This window comes from Silurus aristotelis (assembly GCF_946808225.1).
Source record: "Silurus aristotelis genome assembly, chromosome: 5".
Lineage (NCBI taxonomy): Eukaryota > Metazoa > Chordata > Actinopteri > Siluriformes > Siluridae > Silurus > Silurus aristotelis.
Genome location: NC_139578.1, coordinates 10,695,171 through 10,713,362, shown reverse-complemented (window position 1 = coordinate 10,713,362; position 18,192 = coordinate 10,695,171). Strand labels below are relative to the sequence as shown.

Sequence of the window (18,192 nt, the reverse complement as noted above, 5' to 3'; positions counted from 1 at the left end):
AAAAGTAGATAATTTATGCACACATTGTACAATCAAAGAATAAATTACACAAGAGAACCATGTGTTAAAGCTGTTTTTGGCTTGAACAAGAGGGTTACAACTTGTCTGTGCACCATGTTTTGTATTTAAAGGATACATGCTATAAATTATTATAAATTTGAAACATTTAAATGAATGAGAAATATTAAATGCAGCTGCATCTCTCTCTCTCTCTCTCTCTCTCTCTCTCTCTCTCTCTCTCTCTCTCTCTCTCCCTTTTCACTTCAAGTGTGTGTCTGTCTTAATAACTTAAAATAATTTTTTAGACATTTTTCACCATTTTGGCTGATGCATTGAAATTATTGTTCATTCTGTGGAGTCTATACAGAAAATCACAGCCATTGATTTAACCCAATTTTATCAAGAAAGAACTTTCATGTATAAAGACCACCGAACAAGCACATTAAATATCAACTTAGGAGCTCCCCTGAGTTATAGTCATTAAATTAATCAAGGCTGTCTGGGGTTTGATGACAATTACAACTTCCCTGTCAATCAGAAAACAAGTAAAAAACACAGTCCTGAGAGAAATAAACGGTATAAAAATCTTACAACAGATTTCTAATCATGTCCAACTCGGATGGTAGCTGGCATCAGAGTGATGTCTTATCCATGTTCTGGGATCTGCAGTGAGTGGGTTTTATACTCTTTAAACTTTTGGATCGATAGCCCAAAACCAAGTTTGTTCACAAAAATGGCATACCAGGGGAATATAAAACCCAGAGCTGCATGAGGGACTGACAACATCTGCTCTGCCACCATGTTTCCATAGGAGACTTTCAGATTTTGTCCTTATAAGAGATTTAAAAGAACCTCATGCATAAGTTTCATATGTTAAAAACAACTTTTGAAACCCAGATGAGTGAATTTCTGAAAGCTGCACAGAATTAAGGATGTGAATTCTCAACCTGGATGACAAAAGAGTTTGGCCTGACTGCTTGGCCTACGCTTGCTAGTTCTACACTTGCCATATCTAAGTGGACCCATTCCTCTCTATTAGGCTTGTAGCTCAGAAATAAAGAATCTGATAAAGAATAAATGAGCAATTTAACGATATTTTCAGTACATATCAGGTTAAAATCCCCATAACAGTTTAAAAGGTGTGATTTGATTCTGTATGTTGACACATTTTTTAAAACAGGATGTTAGAGTGATGGCATGTTACAGTACGTAATTGATTTACAAATTAGAAACACCCAATAGCATTGAACAGCCTAAACAAACTAAACTTAGCTATCTACCTTAATATGGAGAACAGCAAAAAGGAATATAGATTAGTGAAGAAGAACATTGTGTTCATTTATGGTACTATTACTACACTACTACCCATGATGAAGCCACAAGTGTAGGATTTTAGAAATGGAACTGCAACAAGTGCAATCTAAAGCTAACATGCATTTTCTTTGTAACTGCAAACTAGTACACATTTCACTCTCTTTATGCTCTAGTAAATTATTTCCAACCATTGTTTCTCAAACATGGTCTTAGAGTAACACCCCCCCCCCCAACCCTGATGTTTTAGTTTTTCCTGATGTAATCACACCCAAAGACATGCATGAACTTATTAGTTAAATCAGGTTACATAAGAGCAGGGAAAACACTAAAAATATGCAGGTTCAGGATTGTGAACATTTATTTTGAAAGAGAACAAGTGGCTTGAAAGAGAATATTGTGCATCATGACACACATTACTGTAATGTTTGTAGGTAATTTTTGATTGTAATTTACTGTTTTCCTAGAACAGATAGACAAAACAAAATATAGACAAAATAGCGCTGACCAATGCATCTACTGTATAATGTGTTCTACAGTACAGCGTGCTAAAGAGAGAACTACATGAACATGATGTTGTGCAAAAACAGCAATAACAGAACAAATAAAAGAATAAAAGAACAGCATGTAAACAGCATAATATGATTGATACAATACGGGTGGTGCTCAGAAGTGGAAGATATGACAACTTTTTACTTTAACTGATTACATTTTTACACAAATATCTGTACTTTCTACTTCTTGCATTTTCAAAACAGGTTCGTTACTTCAGTTTTAATCTATTTGGTGACATGATCAATATTCTTTCTTCTCATTGTTCCATTTTAAGCCCATCAGCCTATTTCCTGTCATTGCGTGGCTTTTTTTAATCCACCACTGGTTTATTATTTTCTGCCTCTCACACATCACAGACGTAGACTAGTTTATAAAGCCAACAATAAACAAGGCAGAAGGCAACAAGAAGTCTGGGGTTAACCTAAATGAGACAGAGGGGGTCAGTGATGTAAATACTGAGAACAGAGACATTCCTGATCACCTGATCATCATCGTTTGTCTGCTTGTGTTCTAAATGGTGGATGTTCAGCCTGGATACTTTCAATAGGTAACAAAATGTGAAATTCGTTTTATATTAATATATGAATTAGGGCTACCAAAATGAACGCATTAATAATGCATTAACACAAATTAATTTTAATGTATACATTTTTTTTAACACGCGCATTTATGTTTGACCATTTTTATAACAAATATAAATAAATACATATAAAAGAGGCTAATTTCAAGTCAAGTCAAGTCAAGAAGCTTTTATTGTCATTTCAACCAAATACAGCTGATGCAGTACACAGTGAAATGAAACAACGTTCCTTCAGAACCCTGATGCTACATACAAGAACATAAAACAACAATCACAGAAACAAAACAACACAGGGCCAAGAACTAATAGAAAAATCCTTGCCACATAAAGTGCATGTGTGCAACCTGGTGCAAACAGTGCAAAAAGACAACACAAGACAGCGCAACACAATTTAAAGACTTCAGTGCAACATGTTTATTCACAACATCCTTTCTTTATTCAGATATCCAAAAATGAATCAATAAATAAACTCCACCGAAAATACATTTTTAATCAGTAGATATTGTTTTTTTGGCATTGAATTGGAATTGGTATTGAAGTCTCAAATCATCACCAAAATCCTCCATGATGCAAACAATAAAACCCTCTGGGGTCGACAAACGTGCCACTGCGTTTTGTGGAATTTTGCAAAAACGAACATAAATTACTCTGTCTTTTTTGATCGTACAAATAAGAGCAAAACATCATTTGAATCTGAAGAGGGTCCAATTTTTTTTGTATACATGCATGTATACATGCATGCATACATACAACACTGTGCTTTTGTAAAATAAAGAAAACAAACTGGGTGTGCGCTCTGCAATCTCTGCCCTCTCTATTTATATAAATGAAACAACCTGAATTTCAGTAAATACTTGCCTTAAAAAGAATATTTTAAGCAAAAATTCTCTGATTATGTAACCCGTATGAAACTTAGATGATCTACAGCTTCCCCTGTATTATTTAATTAACTGTCCGTGTGGAAGCATAGCAAAGTTTCCGTTTGGTGTCCTGATGATTTACGTAATTGAAAACACTATAATTTCTTAAAAACATTTAGAAGAATATTTTATCTTCATGCTCTACGTTGAATTGGGTTTCACTAATAATAAACATACATTTGCATAAAGCATCTATGTTTGTCCATGCCCATGTTAATTAGAGTATTAAAAACCTAAAAAGTATTCATTTAAGGGACATTTAGAACAGATTTTCAGCCCTAACATTAATATGACGTGAGGCCCAGTTACCACTGTGACACTAAAACAGGTAGTAATGGCAACATTTTACTTAAGTACATGTCAGAGCCAAGACACTTCTTTACTTTAACTTGAGAAAAAAAAGTATAGTCAGTACTTTAGCTTTTACCAGAGTATTTTAAATCTGGATGTAAAGCCCAAATGCTTTGGAACCTGTTTCCTGATGGAAATGATTAATTTAATTTATTTATAATATTGTATTCCTGAGCAAAGAGAACACTCTGTTCCCAGCTCTTTAACCAGAGATGTGGAGAGCTCTGATACTTCATGTTCTATTGCAAAAGTTACCATATATCATTTGTACAGCCTGGTGAATGTGTACTACATGCTCTGGAAAATGTTTGGGTAATTATTTTTACTTTTGTTTTCTTTTTTCTTTTCTGTCATTTCAAGATAAATTATCTGATGAAGATCCACTTAATTTCTGTTTCTGGTCATAAAAAAATATATTTCTTTAATAAATTGCTCATTGTCAATTCACTGTATTTTTTCAAAATTGCATTGTTAATTGCACTATTAAGTTTTATATACTGTATATATATATATATATATATATATATATATATATATATATATATATATATATATATATATATATATATATATATATATATATATATACTGTATATATACTGTGTGTGTATATATATATAAAACTGTCTGCTGTCTGCTCTTTAAAAATGAGAAATGTTTGCTATACATTTTCCATTTCTTTTATTGTTATAAAAAAAATGCCAGATAATGCTTTTTAATGTTTAATGACAAAATGACAATCTAACTGTGTACAGTATGAAAACCAGTAATTACATTAATCAAGTATGTCCGGCTTTTAATGACAGACACTAATTGCCTGTCAAGCAGAAAACCAGTAAAAAAAAAGACTTACCTTAGAAAATGCACATTTTAAAAATCCTACAACAGATTTCTGAACATATTTAGACTTGGGTGGTAGCTAGCCATGTTATGTATATACACTGATTTGGTTTTAACTATTCCCCTTTAAAAATACATGCCATTGAATTCGAATATTGTAATTGGTAATAACATTGCTATACTGTAAATGTTAATCATAATTGTAGTCCTGCACTTAGTATGTAAAATTTGCTTAAATACATACCTGCTAAGGAGCAGCTACTATAGAAGACACCCTTGGACATGGGAAATTAACATTCCTGAGAGCATTTAACTGGGTGAACAGAAGAGTGGTACATGTTTCATCAAAAGTCTTTATTAATTTAAAATATAATGATGATTAACATTTGTTGTTACTAGATATACTGTCGGATCACTCATGTACAGGCTTAAAAAGCACACTGTAATTTCTATCTAAATGTGTACAGCATTAAAAGCAGTAATTAACTTAATGATGTCTTGGTTTTAATAACAGACCCTAGTTTCAATCTGAAACAAAAAACCCAGCAAAAAACTATGTACTAAAATAAATGCACAGTATAAATTGTATAAACATACTACATATAACTGCATTAACATCCTACAACAGATTTCTGATCATCTCCATATCCTAGAGACTCAAAGCACTTTTGTACGTCGATCTGGATGTCTGCTAAATGTCAATTTAAATATCCAGGATTGAATGGTACAGTAGCTGGTATGTAAGTGCTTTTTTTTTATCCATGTTGTGTTCAGTGAGTTGTTTTAAAAAAAAAAAATTTAATAAAGCAACCGCTGTGAACTAAACAGTTTAAAACTGCAAAAATATGTGACATTGCAATAGGATGTTGTGTCTGTACTGTAAATATTTCTTATGATTATAATCCTGTAAATATAGTGTACATAGCCAGCAGTATCTTTTACATTTACACCAAAAAGTCTTTCTCATTTACTTACATACATATTATGGTTGCTGATAAGGAGCAGCTACTGTATATCAAGAAGGTGGGACTGAGGGTGAGACATTTACATTCCAGAGAGAATTTCACTGTATGAACAGAAAACTGGTACAGGAATGTGTCATAATTGTTTTTATTGATTTTAGATAAAAATTTAGATGATTAAACACTTCAGATATAACTATATCAGATTAAACATAAAGGTCCAGAAATCACTTAATTTCAATTTAAATGTTTACAGTATGATAAGCAGTAATTCATTTAATCAAGGATGTCTGAGGTTTAATGACAAACACTTGTTTGTCCTGAGAATCAGGAAACCAGCTAAAAACACGCTCCTGAGAGAAATGCACTGTATAAAAACCCTACAACAGATTTCTAAACATACAGTATATCCAGGCTCGGATGGTAGCTGGCATCTGAGTGCTTTTTAGCTTTGTTATGTATGTACAGCAAGTTGTTTTTAATACTATTTTACTGTTTACAAATAAATAAATATTAATACAATAAAGGAACTGCTGTAAGCAAAATCGTTTACAAACTGCAAAATGACATGACATTGCAATAGGATGTTGTATTTATTAAAAACAGTGTTTTACTGTAAAAGTTGATTATGATTGTAATCCTGTAAATACGGAGTACATAGCCAGCAGTATTTTACTCTTAATTTGCATCAAAATATCTTTTTCATTTACATGGTTGCTGCCAAGAAGCAGCTACTGTACAGCAAGAAGGTGGGACTAAAGTGGGACATTTACATTCCATTCCATAGGGCATTCAACTGGATGAACAAAAAATTGGAAAAGGTTTTGCGTTATTAAAATCTGTTATCTACATTTATATCTTAATTCAATAACTCAACATTTTACATATAAATTTAGATGATAACATAACATACATTTCCAGAAAGCACTTAATTTCAATCTAAAAGTACACAGTATGAAAAACAGTATTTAAATTGATTAAGGATTGCTAAGGTTTAATGACAAACAATAGTTTGTCCTGTAAATCAGAAAATCAGTAAAAAAAAAAACACAGTCCTGAGAGAAATGCACAGTATACAAATTCTACAGCAGATTTCTGATCAGATCCAGCCTTAATTGGTAACTACCTTATGAGGGCTTTTGAGGGCATGTAATGGTATTTAAGATGAGTGGGTTGAATTTAGATTAGAAATTCGATCTTCTATTTCTTCGTTCGGCTTCTCCCATTAGGGGTCTCCACAGCGGATCATCCGTCTCCATACCTCCCTGTCCTCTACATCTGCCTCTTTTTTAACCAACTACCTGCATGTCCTCCCTCACCACATCAAACCTCCTCTTTGGTTTTTCTTTTTTCCTCCTTCCTGGTGGCTCCATTCTCAGCATTCTCCTACCGATATACCCCATGTCCCTCCTCTGCACATGTCCAAACCATCTCAACCTTGCCCCCCTCACCTTGTCTCCAAAACTGTCACTCCCAACAAAAAACTCAACATCTTCAGCTCTGCTACCTCCAGCTCCACATCCTGTCTTTTACTTAATGCCACTGTCTCTAAACCATACAACATCGCAGGTCTCACCACAGTCCTATAAACTTTCCCTTTTACTCTTACAGATACCCTTCTATCACAAATTTCTCCTGCCACTCTTCTCCACCCACTCCACCCTGCCTTCACTCTTTTCTTCACTTCTCTAACACACTGTCCATTAGTTTGCACTGTTGACCCCAGGTACCTAAACTCCTTCACCTTCTCCGTCTGACCTCGTCCGTCAACCTGTCTATCACCACTGCAAACAGGAAAGGGCTCAGAGCCGATCCTTGATGCAGTCCAACCTCCACCTTGAACCAGTCTGTCGTTCCTACTGCACACTTCACTGCCGTCACACTGTCCTTATACATGTCCTGCACCACCCTCACATACTTCTCTGACACACCTGAATTCCTCATACAATACCACAACTCCTCTCACGGCACCCTGTCATACGCTTTCTCTAAATCCACAAATGCACAATGCAGCTCCTTCTGACCTTCTCTATTCTCCATCCACATTCTCCATTAACATTCTCAAAGCAAATAATATGGCATGAAACCATACTGTTGCTCACAGATGGTCACCTCTTCTCTCAGCCTGGCTTCCACTACTCTTTCTCATAACTTCATGGTGTGACTGATCAACTTAATTCCCCGGTACCAGCACACTCCTTCTCCATTCCTCAGGCATCCTCACACCTTCCAAAATCTTGTTAAACAATCTGGTTAAAAACTCCACTGCATCTCTCCTAAACATCTTCATGCTTCTACCGGTATGTCATCTGGTCCAAACGACTTTCCACTCTTCAAAAATCACAGATCGGGGGGAAAGAGTGGATGAGGTGAGGGAGAGAAAAGGAGAGAGAGAGAGAGAGAGAGAGAGAGAGAAAAAGAGAGAGAGAGAGAGAGAGAACAGGCGCACACTGAACCCTCCACACTCCACTCGTGCAGTCAGATAGTGGTAAAGTTTCCCTGTCGCGCGCGTCAGGAGCATCAGCCCTGCATCTTCCTGCCCTATTTTCACTCTTCCCGCTTTCCCTCTGCCATCCAGGTAATGATGTGTGTGCATTTTGTAGTTGTGAGATCTTTTTATTGCGAAGTTTGCATAAAATAGAGCTATTGCGGCATTGTATGAAGGGGTTGTGATTAGGTTAGAGAGCGAGGTTTGCGGGTTTCTTTTTCTCCGTGCAACTTTGCGCGTGGCAAAGCTTTCTTCCATTTTTAATTTTGCGTTTTCCATATTGACTTTGTGTCTTCTTTGGCAGCGCGGAAACATGGACTTGGACCTGGTGGACATGCTGAGGGATGAGAAATGCGTGTCTGAGTGTGAGCTTAACGCGTCTGCGGATCCGCGCAATGTGCCGCCTGAGCGCATGTCGCCTCTCCTTCCGGTCATCACCGCCGTGTACTCCGTAGTGTTCGTGGTGGGGCTGGTGGGGAACTGCCTCGTGATGTATGTCATTATCAGGTAGGATTCGCAGTCTTCTCATTCAGGGATGAATTTTCTTTGAAAATGTATTCCAGGGCAAAATATGAAGCTTTACAAGGAATTAAGCTACAATTGAATCCTGCAGATCTCCACACTTCATTTTGGGTTGCATTGATGAGATTGGTATCAGGCCCCCTGATGAGTTGCATCAGGTGTAACACCTAATCAAACAATTAGTAATCTAAAAACAAGCACCCTAGAAGATATTTTCCGACTTGTTCATATCATATCATATTTTACTTGTTTCTACAAAAACACTATATAACTGAATTTCCCTATTTCTAGATTTTCCCCATAACAGTTTACTGCAAGTCTCAGCTCTCGCAGGAGGCCTAATTTTTGCCCCTCGGGGCTCAACCCATTTGCTTATTCATAGATGTGTGACATTAATGCATGTTGTGTCCTCTGTACATTTGGGTTTCATCTCTGCCGTACCAAATCCTACAACGACACAGACCTATAGTTCCAGGTTGGTGTACCACAGTGTGGATGCAGCACACACCCATTAAAATCGAAACGGTCTTGAATTCCCTCCACGAGAAGACTTAATAAACCTTTGTACAATTGTAAAAAGGTTTGAAAACTATTCAGCTGTGAAAAATCCCACCACTTCGGAGTATCTGCGCAATTTGTAATTACACAGAATGAAGGAAATCGTCGAAGAATTCCGGAAATCAGGAAGGAATCTCATTGCATATGACTCAATATCGATTTGTTCATATTAATAAAGTCAAGCTTTTGCCATAGGCTAGTTTTAATTAATTTTAATAGAATATTTTGAGCAGGCATGCAAGAACCTGAATTTGTAATGGTGTGTGTGTGTGTGTGTGTGTGTGTGTGTGTGTGTGTGTGTGTGTGTGTGTGTGTGAGAGAGCATGTATGTGGTTTTATATTATATTATATTATATATTATGGTGGGAACCCAACAAATATATTTTTCATATCAATATCTAGTTTTGATTACCAAAAACCAGCAACACCTACAATCAGACAAACTATATGGTTTCCGTTAAATAACCATTGGTTACCAAGGTTAGGGTAAAGCTGCGTATCAAATTTCATTAATATTTATGTCAATGGAAGGTCCTCACAGGGATAGAAAGACAAACTTGTGCATGTGTGAAAGTAAGAGAGTGTGTGATTTAAACTGCCTGTGGTTCTCTTCTGAGGTTCACAAAATGCTGATATAGAAGTTTTTAATAGCGCTGCTGCAGAAGAGTGAAGCTGGAGTTCTATTTACGAGTAATAGCTGAGATATATCAACACTCAGACCACGAGAAAGTGGGTTAGAGAGAGATTATTTTTCCGATTTCCCCCGAGTCACCCTAATGTTACTCATCCTTTATAGATCCAGCGTCACCTATCAATATTAAAGGCATAAGCCATCTACCGGGCCTTTATTGATCTGTCTCTCTGGGATGAATGTTATTTTCCTCCTATTCATCCTCAAAATTAAGTCTATTTTTAAGTCTTAACTGGGCAGATTCAGATGCTGCTTAATCTTACTCCTCCTTGTGGAATTTTTCGCTCTAGTGAACTGGAGGTTTTAACTTTTATTCCCAGACCTTCAAGTGCACCACAGTTGGGCTTATATGTAATGTTATTTGTGAAGCACTTACTCTGTTCTAAGTAACTTCAAAACCACTGACGGCTAAAGTGAACAACACTGACTGTCATTTTACAGTGACAGCTTTCATGGGGTGCGATCTATTATGGCAGCAAGTTGAAAAGTCAGTTGGAATCAGGAAAAATAGGCAAATGTTAAAAGATTAGAGCATCTTTGACAATGCCTGAAATGTGCTGACTAGATGCCTGAGTCAGACCAAAGTGGCAGGTCTTTGGTGAAGTGATCCTTTTATGAGGTTCATTGTTCCGAGCAAGACTTGGCTCCAGAACTAAAAATGTATAAACCTGTGACAGGCTCATGGAAGCCCAAAGCTTACTGGTGTGTGTGTGTGGTGTGTGTGTGTGTGTGTGTGTGTGTGTGTGTGTGTGTGTGTGTGTGTGTGTGTGTGGTGTGTGAAAGCCAGTATGTCTGATTCAGTCCAACTAAAGAACTACTACATCAGAAATTAATGAAAAAGTTAATGCAGGCTATGATAGAAGGTGTCAGCACACACATTACATTGCAGTGAATAGGGAAGCACAGTCACAGTGGTCAGAGTGCCCAGGTTAAAAGCTTAAAAGGACTGCATTGGACAGGTGAGTGTGAAAAAATGGAAGAAGCTCTCCTGGTCTAATGAATCACATGTTCTTTTACATCATGTGGATGACCGGGTGTATGTGAGTCACTTACCTGGGGAAGAGATGCCATCATGATGCATTACGGGACAAAGGCAAGTTGGCAGTGTGATGCTCTGGGCAATGTTCTGCTGGGAATGTTCTGTTTGGGTCCTAGCATTCATGTGGATGTAACATTATCACATACCACCTACCTAAACTTTGTTGTAGACCAAGGACAGTTCTTTATGGCAAAAATATTCCCTAATTACAGCAGCCGTACTGCACATTTTTCTTTTACTTGGTCTCTAAATTCCTCTCAATCTGAGGATCTGTACAATGTGAATAACAAACAAGTCCAATCCATGAAGGCCACACTACACAACTCTCAGTACTTAAACGATCTGCTGCAAACGTCTGGGTCAGAGCTGTACCGGCAATGTATCAATGTACACAATATGCTTAGATTGTATAATATATTCCTCCCTGGTTGTGCTGTAAAAAATCATCTGCCAAACAACTAATTATAGAGTGATGGCTCAGAATTTAGAGCTTGTATCAAGTGATTGGTAGGTTGTAAATTCAAATCCTGGTCTTTCAGACTGGCACTGTTGAGCCATTAAATCTAATCTGCTCATCTTAATTATAAGCCATTTTTGGATAAACAGCTACCAAACGAGTAAATATATAAATGAATATGGTAAGATTGTCATAGTTTCTATGTAAACTTTAATTATAAATATGATTTGGAGTTGTTTCATTTGAAATAATAGCTGTAAACAGTACTTTTAATACTGGCCCGAAATATTAAACACATGAAGGACAGGGTTCGGATTTTATAGTTAAAACAGCAGTAAAAGATAAGAACAATCGAGTTCCAGCTACTTGATGTGAGTGAATATCCACGCTTTCTTTTATCCAACAATAATAAAACCTTGGAAACAAATCACCAGTGCCACTTGAGTATAACATATAATGGCACTCACAAATGGCATTTCATTATTTTATGAATTAATTATATTATTTTGTTTATTTATTTCATTTTCTGTATTTAAAAGAAAATTCCACGGCTTTTGATTTACATAATGACAGGAACGTCAGATATAATTTAGTCTATGTCTAATTCTTTGAGTGCATTTTTGGTGATAAAGTATAAGCCATTTTGTATTAAATCAACAAAATTGATGGTCAAAAAACTTGATTTGGATAAAAACTGAATGAATAGTTAAGAGGCAGTGTAAGTGCTAAGGTCTTGTTTTACTGTGAAATCCAAGTTTTTAAATTGGCAAAAAATAATATTCAAATTACTCAAGTTATTCAAGAAATTGTTTCAGCCCTATAACAGAGTAATAATAGTATAATAGTCAGGTTGAAGCTATGGGTTTGAGAGGCTATTTAAGAAACACCTCACTTGACACTTCATATCTTGTACATTTGCACAGCTATATCTTACTAGCACTTGCACCTAGCTGGACACAGTCAGCTAAAATGTAAGAAGAGTAACTTTCTGGTTTGCCTGCTATCAAATAATCAAGCCCACCCAGAATATATATGATACCCACTGAAGATTCTAAAAGCCCTTGCTCTGCTACTGACGTCTTTGTCAAGTTTGAGAGAAATGAATGAGTGCAAAGAGAAAAGAAGTCACAAACAGGTGCATCTGTCACTTTGACTTTCACTTGAAGATCTAATCAGGGATCTTGTTTCTCAATTAGTCTCTATTTCTCACACTCAAACCCTCTGCTCTGTCTCATAATTGCTGTGAGATATATTTATCCATTTAGAGACTTCAGATTAAAGCTTTGCCCTTTGTGCTTTTTTCGAAAAGGATGTGAAAAAGACCTCGACGAAATGAGAACGCAGAAGGAAATTGTGTAGAACTGTGTGACGTAAAATGTTGCTGTGAACTTTATATTTGAGAAGCCCTGTGAATCTATCGTTATTCTGAATGTATTCTTTTTTCTTTTGCTGTGATCCTCTACAGATACACTAAAATGAAGACAGCAACCAACATCTACATCTTCAACCTGGCTTTGGCTGATGCTTTGGTTACCACTACAATGCCATTTCAGAGCACAGATTACTTGTTGAACTCCTGGCCATTTGGTGAAATAGTATGCAAAGTGTTCATCTCGATTGACTACTACAACATGTTTACCAGCATTTTCACACTAACCATGATGAGCGTGGATCGTTACGTGGCTGTGTGCCATCCTGTAAAGGCACTAGACTTCCGTACACCAGTCATGGCCAAGACCATCAATGTAGGCATATGGGTACTGTCCTCAGCAGCAGGAGTGCCTGCCATGGTGCTGGGGGGAACACAGACCAATAATGGTGAGTTGTGTTCGAGGATCGCAGTTACCCAGGGTTAAACTTTCAGGTAACTCAACCAAGTAAATCAAGTTTGGACTGTAATGATGGTGCCATTATGCTGTAATGGAATAGGAGATTAATATACTTTTCTTACTACAGATCGATACTAGCTAATAGTGGGTGAGCAGCAGGACATTTAATAATCTCCTCCATATTCTCTGAGCTCATTGTGAACATTTTGTTCTCTGGTTTCTCTTTCTGGGCAAATCCAACAGAAGATTTTTTACTAAAAAATCTTTACATTTTATTATATGTAACAGCTGCAAATTAAATTGAGTGAAAGCATCAGCTATGGTCAATCTAATAGGTTGCTACCAATTATATTAAGTATTAATGGACATCACTGTTCATAAAAATTCATGGTACATATTTAAAAAGGAAGTTCCAAAGTGCTAAGTTGCCAATAGTGGATTTATATTTTAAGCATGTCCTACTTCATCTAGTCTACCTCCAATGACTACTCTTGTCATGTTCTGCTCTTTCTGTTTCTAAACCAACGATCCTCATTCTTCATTTAGTAACAATTTCCATTGTTTTTCTTGCAGGCACCACAGAGTGTGCCCTGCAGTTTCCTGACCCTTACGAGTACTGGGACACTCTAATGAAGATCTGTGTGTTCGTCTTTGCTTTTGTTGCTCCCGTCCTCATCATTAGCATCTGCTACTCGCTCATGCTTCTGCGACTACGTAGTGTTCGCATACTCTCCGGTTCTCGAGAGAAAGACCGCAACCTTCGCCGCATCACCCGCTTGGTCCTAGTTGTCGTCGCGGCTTTTATCATTTGCTGGACCCCTATACACATCTTCATTCTTCTAAAAGCTGTAGTGGCCATTCCTGAGACCACACCACTAATGGCTGCCTATTTTCTGTGTGTTGCTCTTGGTTACACCAACAGCAGCCTCAACCCCATCCTCTACGCATTTCTCGATGAGAATTTTAAGAGGTGCTTTAAGGACTTTTGTTTGCCGGCAAGGCGAAAGGGAGATAAAGGGGTTGGAGGAAGCAGGCTAGGAAGGATTGCATCCAGACAGTCTCCCCAGGCTGCCGAGAGTGCCCCAAGAACAGCAAAGCCAGCATGACTAGCCGTGGAATTGTCCTTCATCACCCAATCTGGAAAGGAGGACTCCAACACAATGGGACTAACGCAGGTCTCTCCTGCGCTCTGATCATAATGCACCTTACAGTTGGTGTGAATGTTGGTGTGACTGTGACACTCGAAGAAATGGAGCACTGTGACAAGACTTGCTATATTACGACCCTGAATATAGTGTGATGATGTGAAGTCTGCTGAGAATTATATCATTAGTTGCCAGCAAAGGTTTTGCTTTGGCATAAATGGATATATACGTGTAAATCTAATTTAGTTTAGCTGACTTTTAAAAAAAAGCTGCTTTGATCTCTCATCTCGTTTTATTCAGAGAGTCTCACCCAAGCTTCTATACACTAATGATTTGGATATACTGCAGTTACTTTATTTTGTTCGAAAATATTTTACTACCATTTTATCTTGGCCTTATTGATCACAGGGATTTGGAGCTTTTTATAGAAATACTGGAAGTATTGGAAATACACCCAGAAAGGGATATCAGTTCATCACAGGGCATCACACATTTACAAACTCATTTAACACCTTGGGAAAATTAAGCATAGCCAGTTTACAGTTCATTAAGCATAGCCAGGAAAAAATAGAGAACATGAAGAAACCACAGGTATTATCTGCCATTATTACTTATAAGATGCTGTTACGTCTGCTTTTAAGTCACAATTCTAATCAAATATATTTGAAACATTCAATGGTACTTATTCTTCTAATTCTGATTAAACTGCATAAATGTTCACAGTGTAGGTTTGAATCAATAAACTATGTGAAACTCTGGGCGAACAACGTCTCCTAGGCTTCTCCTAGGCTAATTGGCTTTGGGTGTTCCAAGTAGCGAGATAAGATTTAAGGGGTGATTTGCAGATGTTTGTCACAATAAGACAAACTACCTACAAAATAGAGGAAATTCGTTACTGCTGGCTCTCTCCTAAGGCATTGCCATTCAGCAGATTACACCAAGTGTACAGCGTGTAGTGTTAAAAAATGTGAAAAGAAAATCCAATGTTATCAATAAAAATCTCTAGAACTAGCTGTTCTCTGTGTGCGTGACCACACTAACAAACACACAGAGCAAGAATGGTGTTAATACAAGGAATCCATGGAGTCTTGCTATACATCTTAAGATTTCAAAAGTCTATCAGGATGTTTAATGCCAACATAAAAAACCTTTGGGGCAATATCCTGCAGACAGAAGAGACAAAAGCACCTTCTAGATCTTCAACATGATGAAGGGTGCAGTATGAGTATTTCTTTGGCTGTTTTGCTTCGAGGTTCCGAACAGCTGGCAATCACTGGGTTAACAATGAGTTTTACAGAAAAATATCCAATGCAGTCCATAATTCTTATGCTTCATACATTTTGAATAATGCAAAGCGATGGTGACCCAAACAACCATCAAAATGGAAGAAAATGCATGGTTTAATGTAGCATCGGTCTCATGCATTGACTTGACTTGACTTGAAGAGGACTTTTTGTTCAAGAAATCTGAGAACTATTGAACAGAAACAGGAAATAGGTAGTACTTCCATACTGGTGGTCAGGTCTGATCAACAGCTACAGACAATATTTGGTTTTTGCCAGTAGGGAAGGTTCTACTAGCCATTAAATGCAGGGTTGTACAACACTAAAAAGGACACCCCAAACCAAAAACCACCAAAAGTATAATTGTCTTATGGGTTTAAAAGTTTGAGCAGACAATCTGTTTTAATTAACATAAATTGAGATCAGACTGCATTTTACAAGTAATAATATATGATAATATAATAAATTAGTATAATATAGTCCTTTTTCTTCTTTCCTGCACTACCTGTGTACGTTAAATGACACAATATGATCTGTAACCTCAAGCACAACTGGTATAAACGAATAACATAAACTAGTAGGAGTTTTAATATCTCAGCACATTGTTTCACTTGAATTTAATTTTATTCCCACGACCTTCTCTTTTTGAAAATTGACACTCAAATGTAATTTCTTCATATTTGTCATCCATTTTGGCCTAAATTGTTTTGAAATGATTTATGAATCCCAGATATTTTCTTTTGTCAGTAATTGAATTGAATTAAAATTTTTTTTGTATCAGCATGTTTCGCTCATTGTGCAGAAATTATTTTTACATGAAATGACAAAGGAAAAAATGCTCTGATGTATGGTTGGCATTTTGTAGTTTGGGTCCACTGGTCAGCTTAAAGGGCTTGATTACTGCAAATCAGGTTATTTTGACTGATCATTTTAACCTCTTGATGAGTGTGTTCTTTTCCAGGAATGTAGTGGCCTCTATATAGGGCACAAGGGTTTGGTAAATATTTTGATGGATATAAAAATGATCATATGTAAATCACATGTTATGGCTTTTACAATCACCAGATCTCAACTCTGTGGAATGTCTATGAAAGACTTTGGACCAATGTATTAGACAGTAAACCAGCACAAAACACTAATTAATGGAATTTTGCTTGGATGAATGGTGCTTGTTGCTGAAGTATTGTTCCAGCGACTTTTCATCATCTATGCCAAGGTGCACTGAAACTGTTCTAATGGCTTGTGGTGGCTCAAGAACTTCCTAAGCAAGTTTTATCCTTTCAATTCCCACATTTCAGACCACCGTTGAACAGATATTAGTAATGGACTTCTAAAAGCTGGTGACGAGTAAAACCCTGTACTATACCACAAACTTACTGTTCTCCCTTTAATCCTTTCTTCATGTATATGTGTCTATTCAAAATAACTTACTAATCATGTTTACCTGATGATGGCTATTTTATTACGCTGCTTACCACAGCGTTTATGTACCGTTCTCTATTACTGCCTCCACCTGCAGTAAAACCTTTTTTTTTTAATTGGGCAGAGGGCTTAGTCTTGACATGCTGGAGAATTCCAGGTCAGGCAGCAAACATTATACTGACTTCGTTGTTTTGAGATGTGTGTAAATTTGTATAGACACCATTTTACACTACAATGTGTCTATACATAAAAATGCATTTTTTGTGTATATAGTATACTTATCTGTTTCCAACCATTGTGTCAACTGTATGTAATGGTGTACTTGGAATTATTAGTACTATTCGTACTAATAATTAGTTATTTTTAGTACTATTCTATTCTATTGTATTGTAGAATCTAAACCTCTCCTTGTAAATTGTAAGCAGAAATACACTCAACAATGTATGCCACACAAATAGGCTGTATAATATAGTTTCTATGTATCTGAAATGATTGCTGATGTATTGTGTGTATTTCTGTGCCGCTCTTAAGTTGTCATCAGGCTGAGCCATACCGTGTAGCACAAATACTAAGTCATGTCTGTGAAATTCATTTTTCAATTCATGTGAAATTTTATCTTACTTGTATGTTCATAGCCGTTTGCCTCAGAAGTCCTGGAAGTGTCCGTATGCCAACTGTTACATATGTGCTAAAGTTAACAAATTATTTAGAAATTGTAAATAATTGGAGCAGCAAAAGTGACTAAACACTAATGTGGTGTTCTGGGACTGTGAGTTGCCACTTTTACTTAATGCATTTGTGTTTGCGTGGTATCTCTGTAGCTTGTTTTTGGCTCATCAGGTCTTAAACCAATATTGTTACCAGTATGCAGAATTATTTATGACAACGTTCAAAGCAACAAGATTGGATATTTCTATCCTTTAATGTATGTATAATAATGTACATAAATGTTATTTCTGCTTTGCAAATGTTAATGAAAGGGAATTCATTACATGGCATGTGTAACATACAGAATGTGTAACCTAATCGCGGTATAGTTAAAGAAAATAAATGTTTTACTAAGTTTACTGCTTTCTTCCTTGAGTGCATTATCTTGTTTAATTCAAACCAAATCACTTACCGTATTTTTCGGACTATAAGCCGCTACTTTTTTTCCCACGTTTTGAACAACGAAGCGGCTAAGATATGGATTTTTCCTGGGTTTTTCCCGGTTTTACAAACTTCAAGACAAAAAACTGA

General features: G+C 36.6%; 1 protein-coding gene across 1 annotated transcript; it reads left to right on the top strand.

Moving 5' to 3' along the window:
* The first annotated feature begins 7,985 nt into the window (after nucleotides 1–7,985).
* On the top strand, nucleotides 7,986–15,550 carry LOC310726132 (delta-type opioid receptor-like). Its single transcript, XM_083541392.1, has 4 exons — nucleotides 7,986–8,097; nucleotides 8,312–8,514; nucleotides 12,740–13,092; nucleotides 13,677–15,550. Exons 2-4 carry the CDS (start codon nucleotides 8,321–8,323, stop codon nucleotides 14,207–14,209), a joined length of 1,080 nt encoding a protein of 359 aa, XP_083397518.1. The 5' UTR covers nucleotides 7,986–8,097; nucleotides 8,312–8,320; the 3' UTR covers nucleotides 14,210–15,550.
* Nucleotides 15,551–18,192: the final 2,642 nt, after the last annotated feature.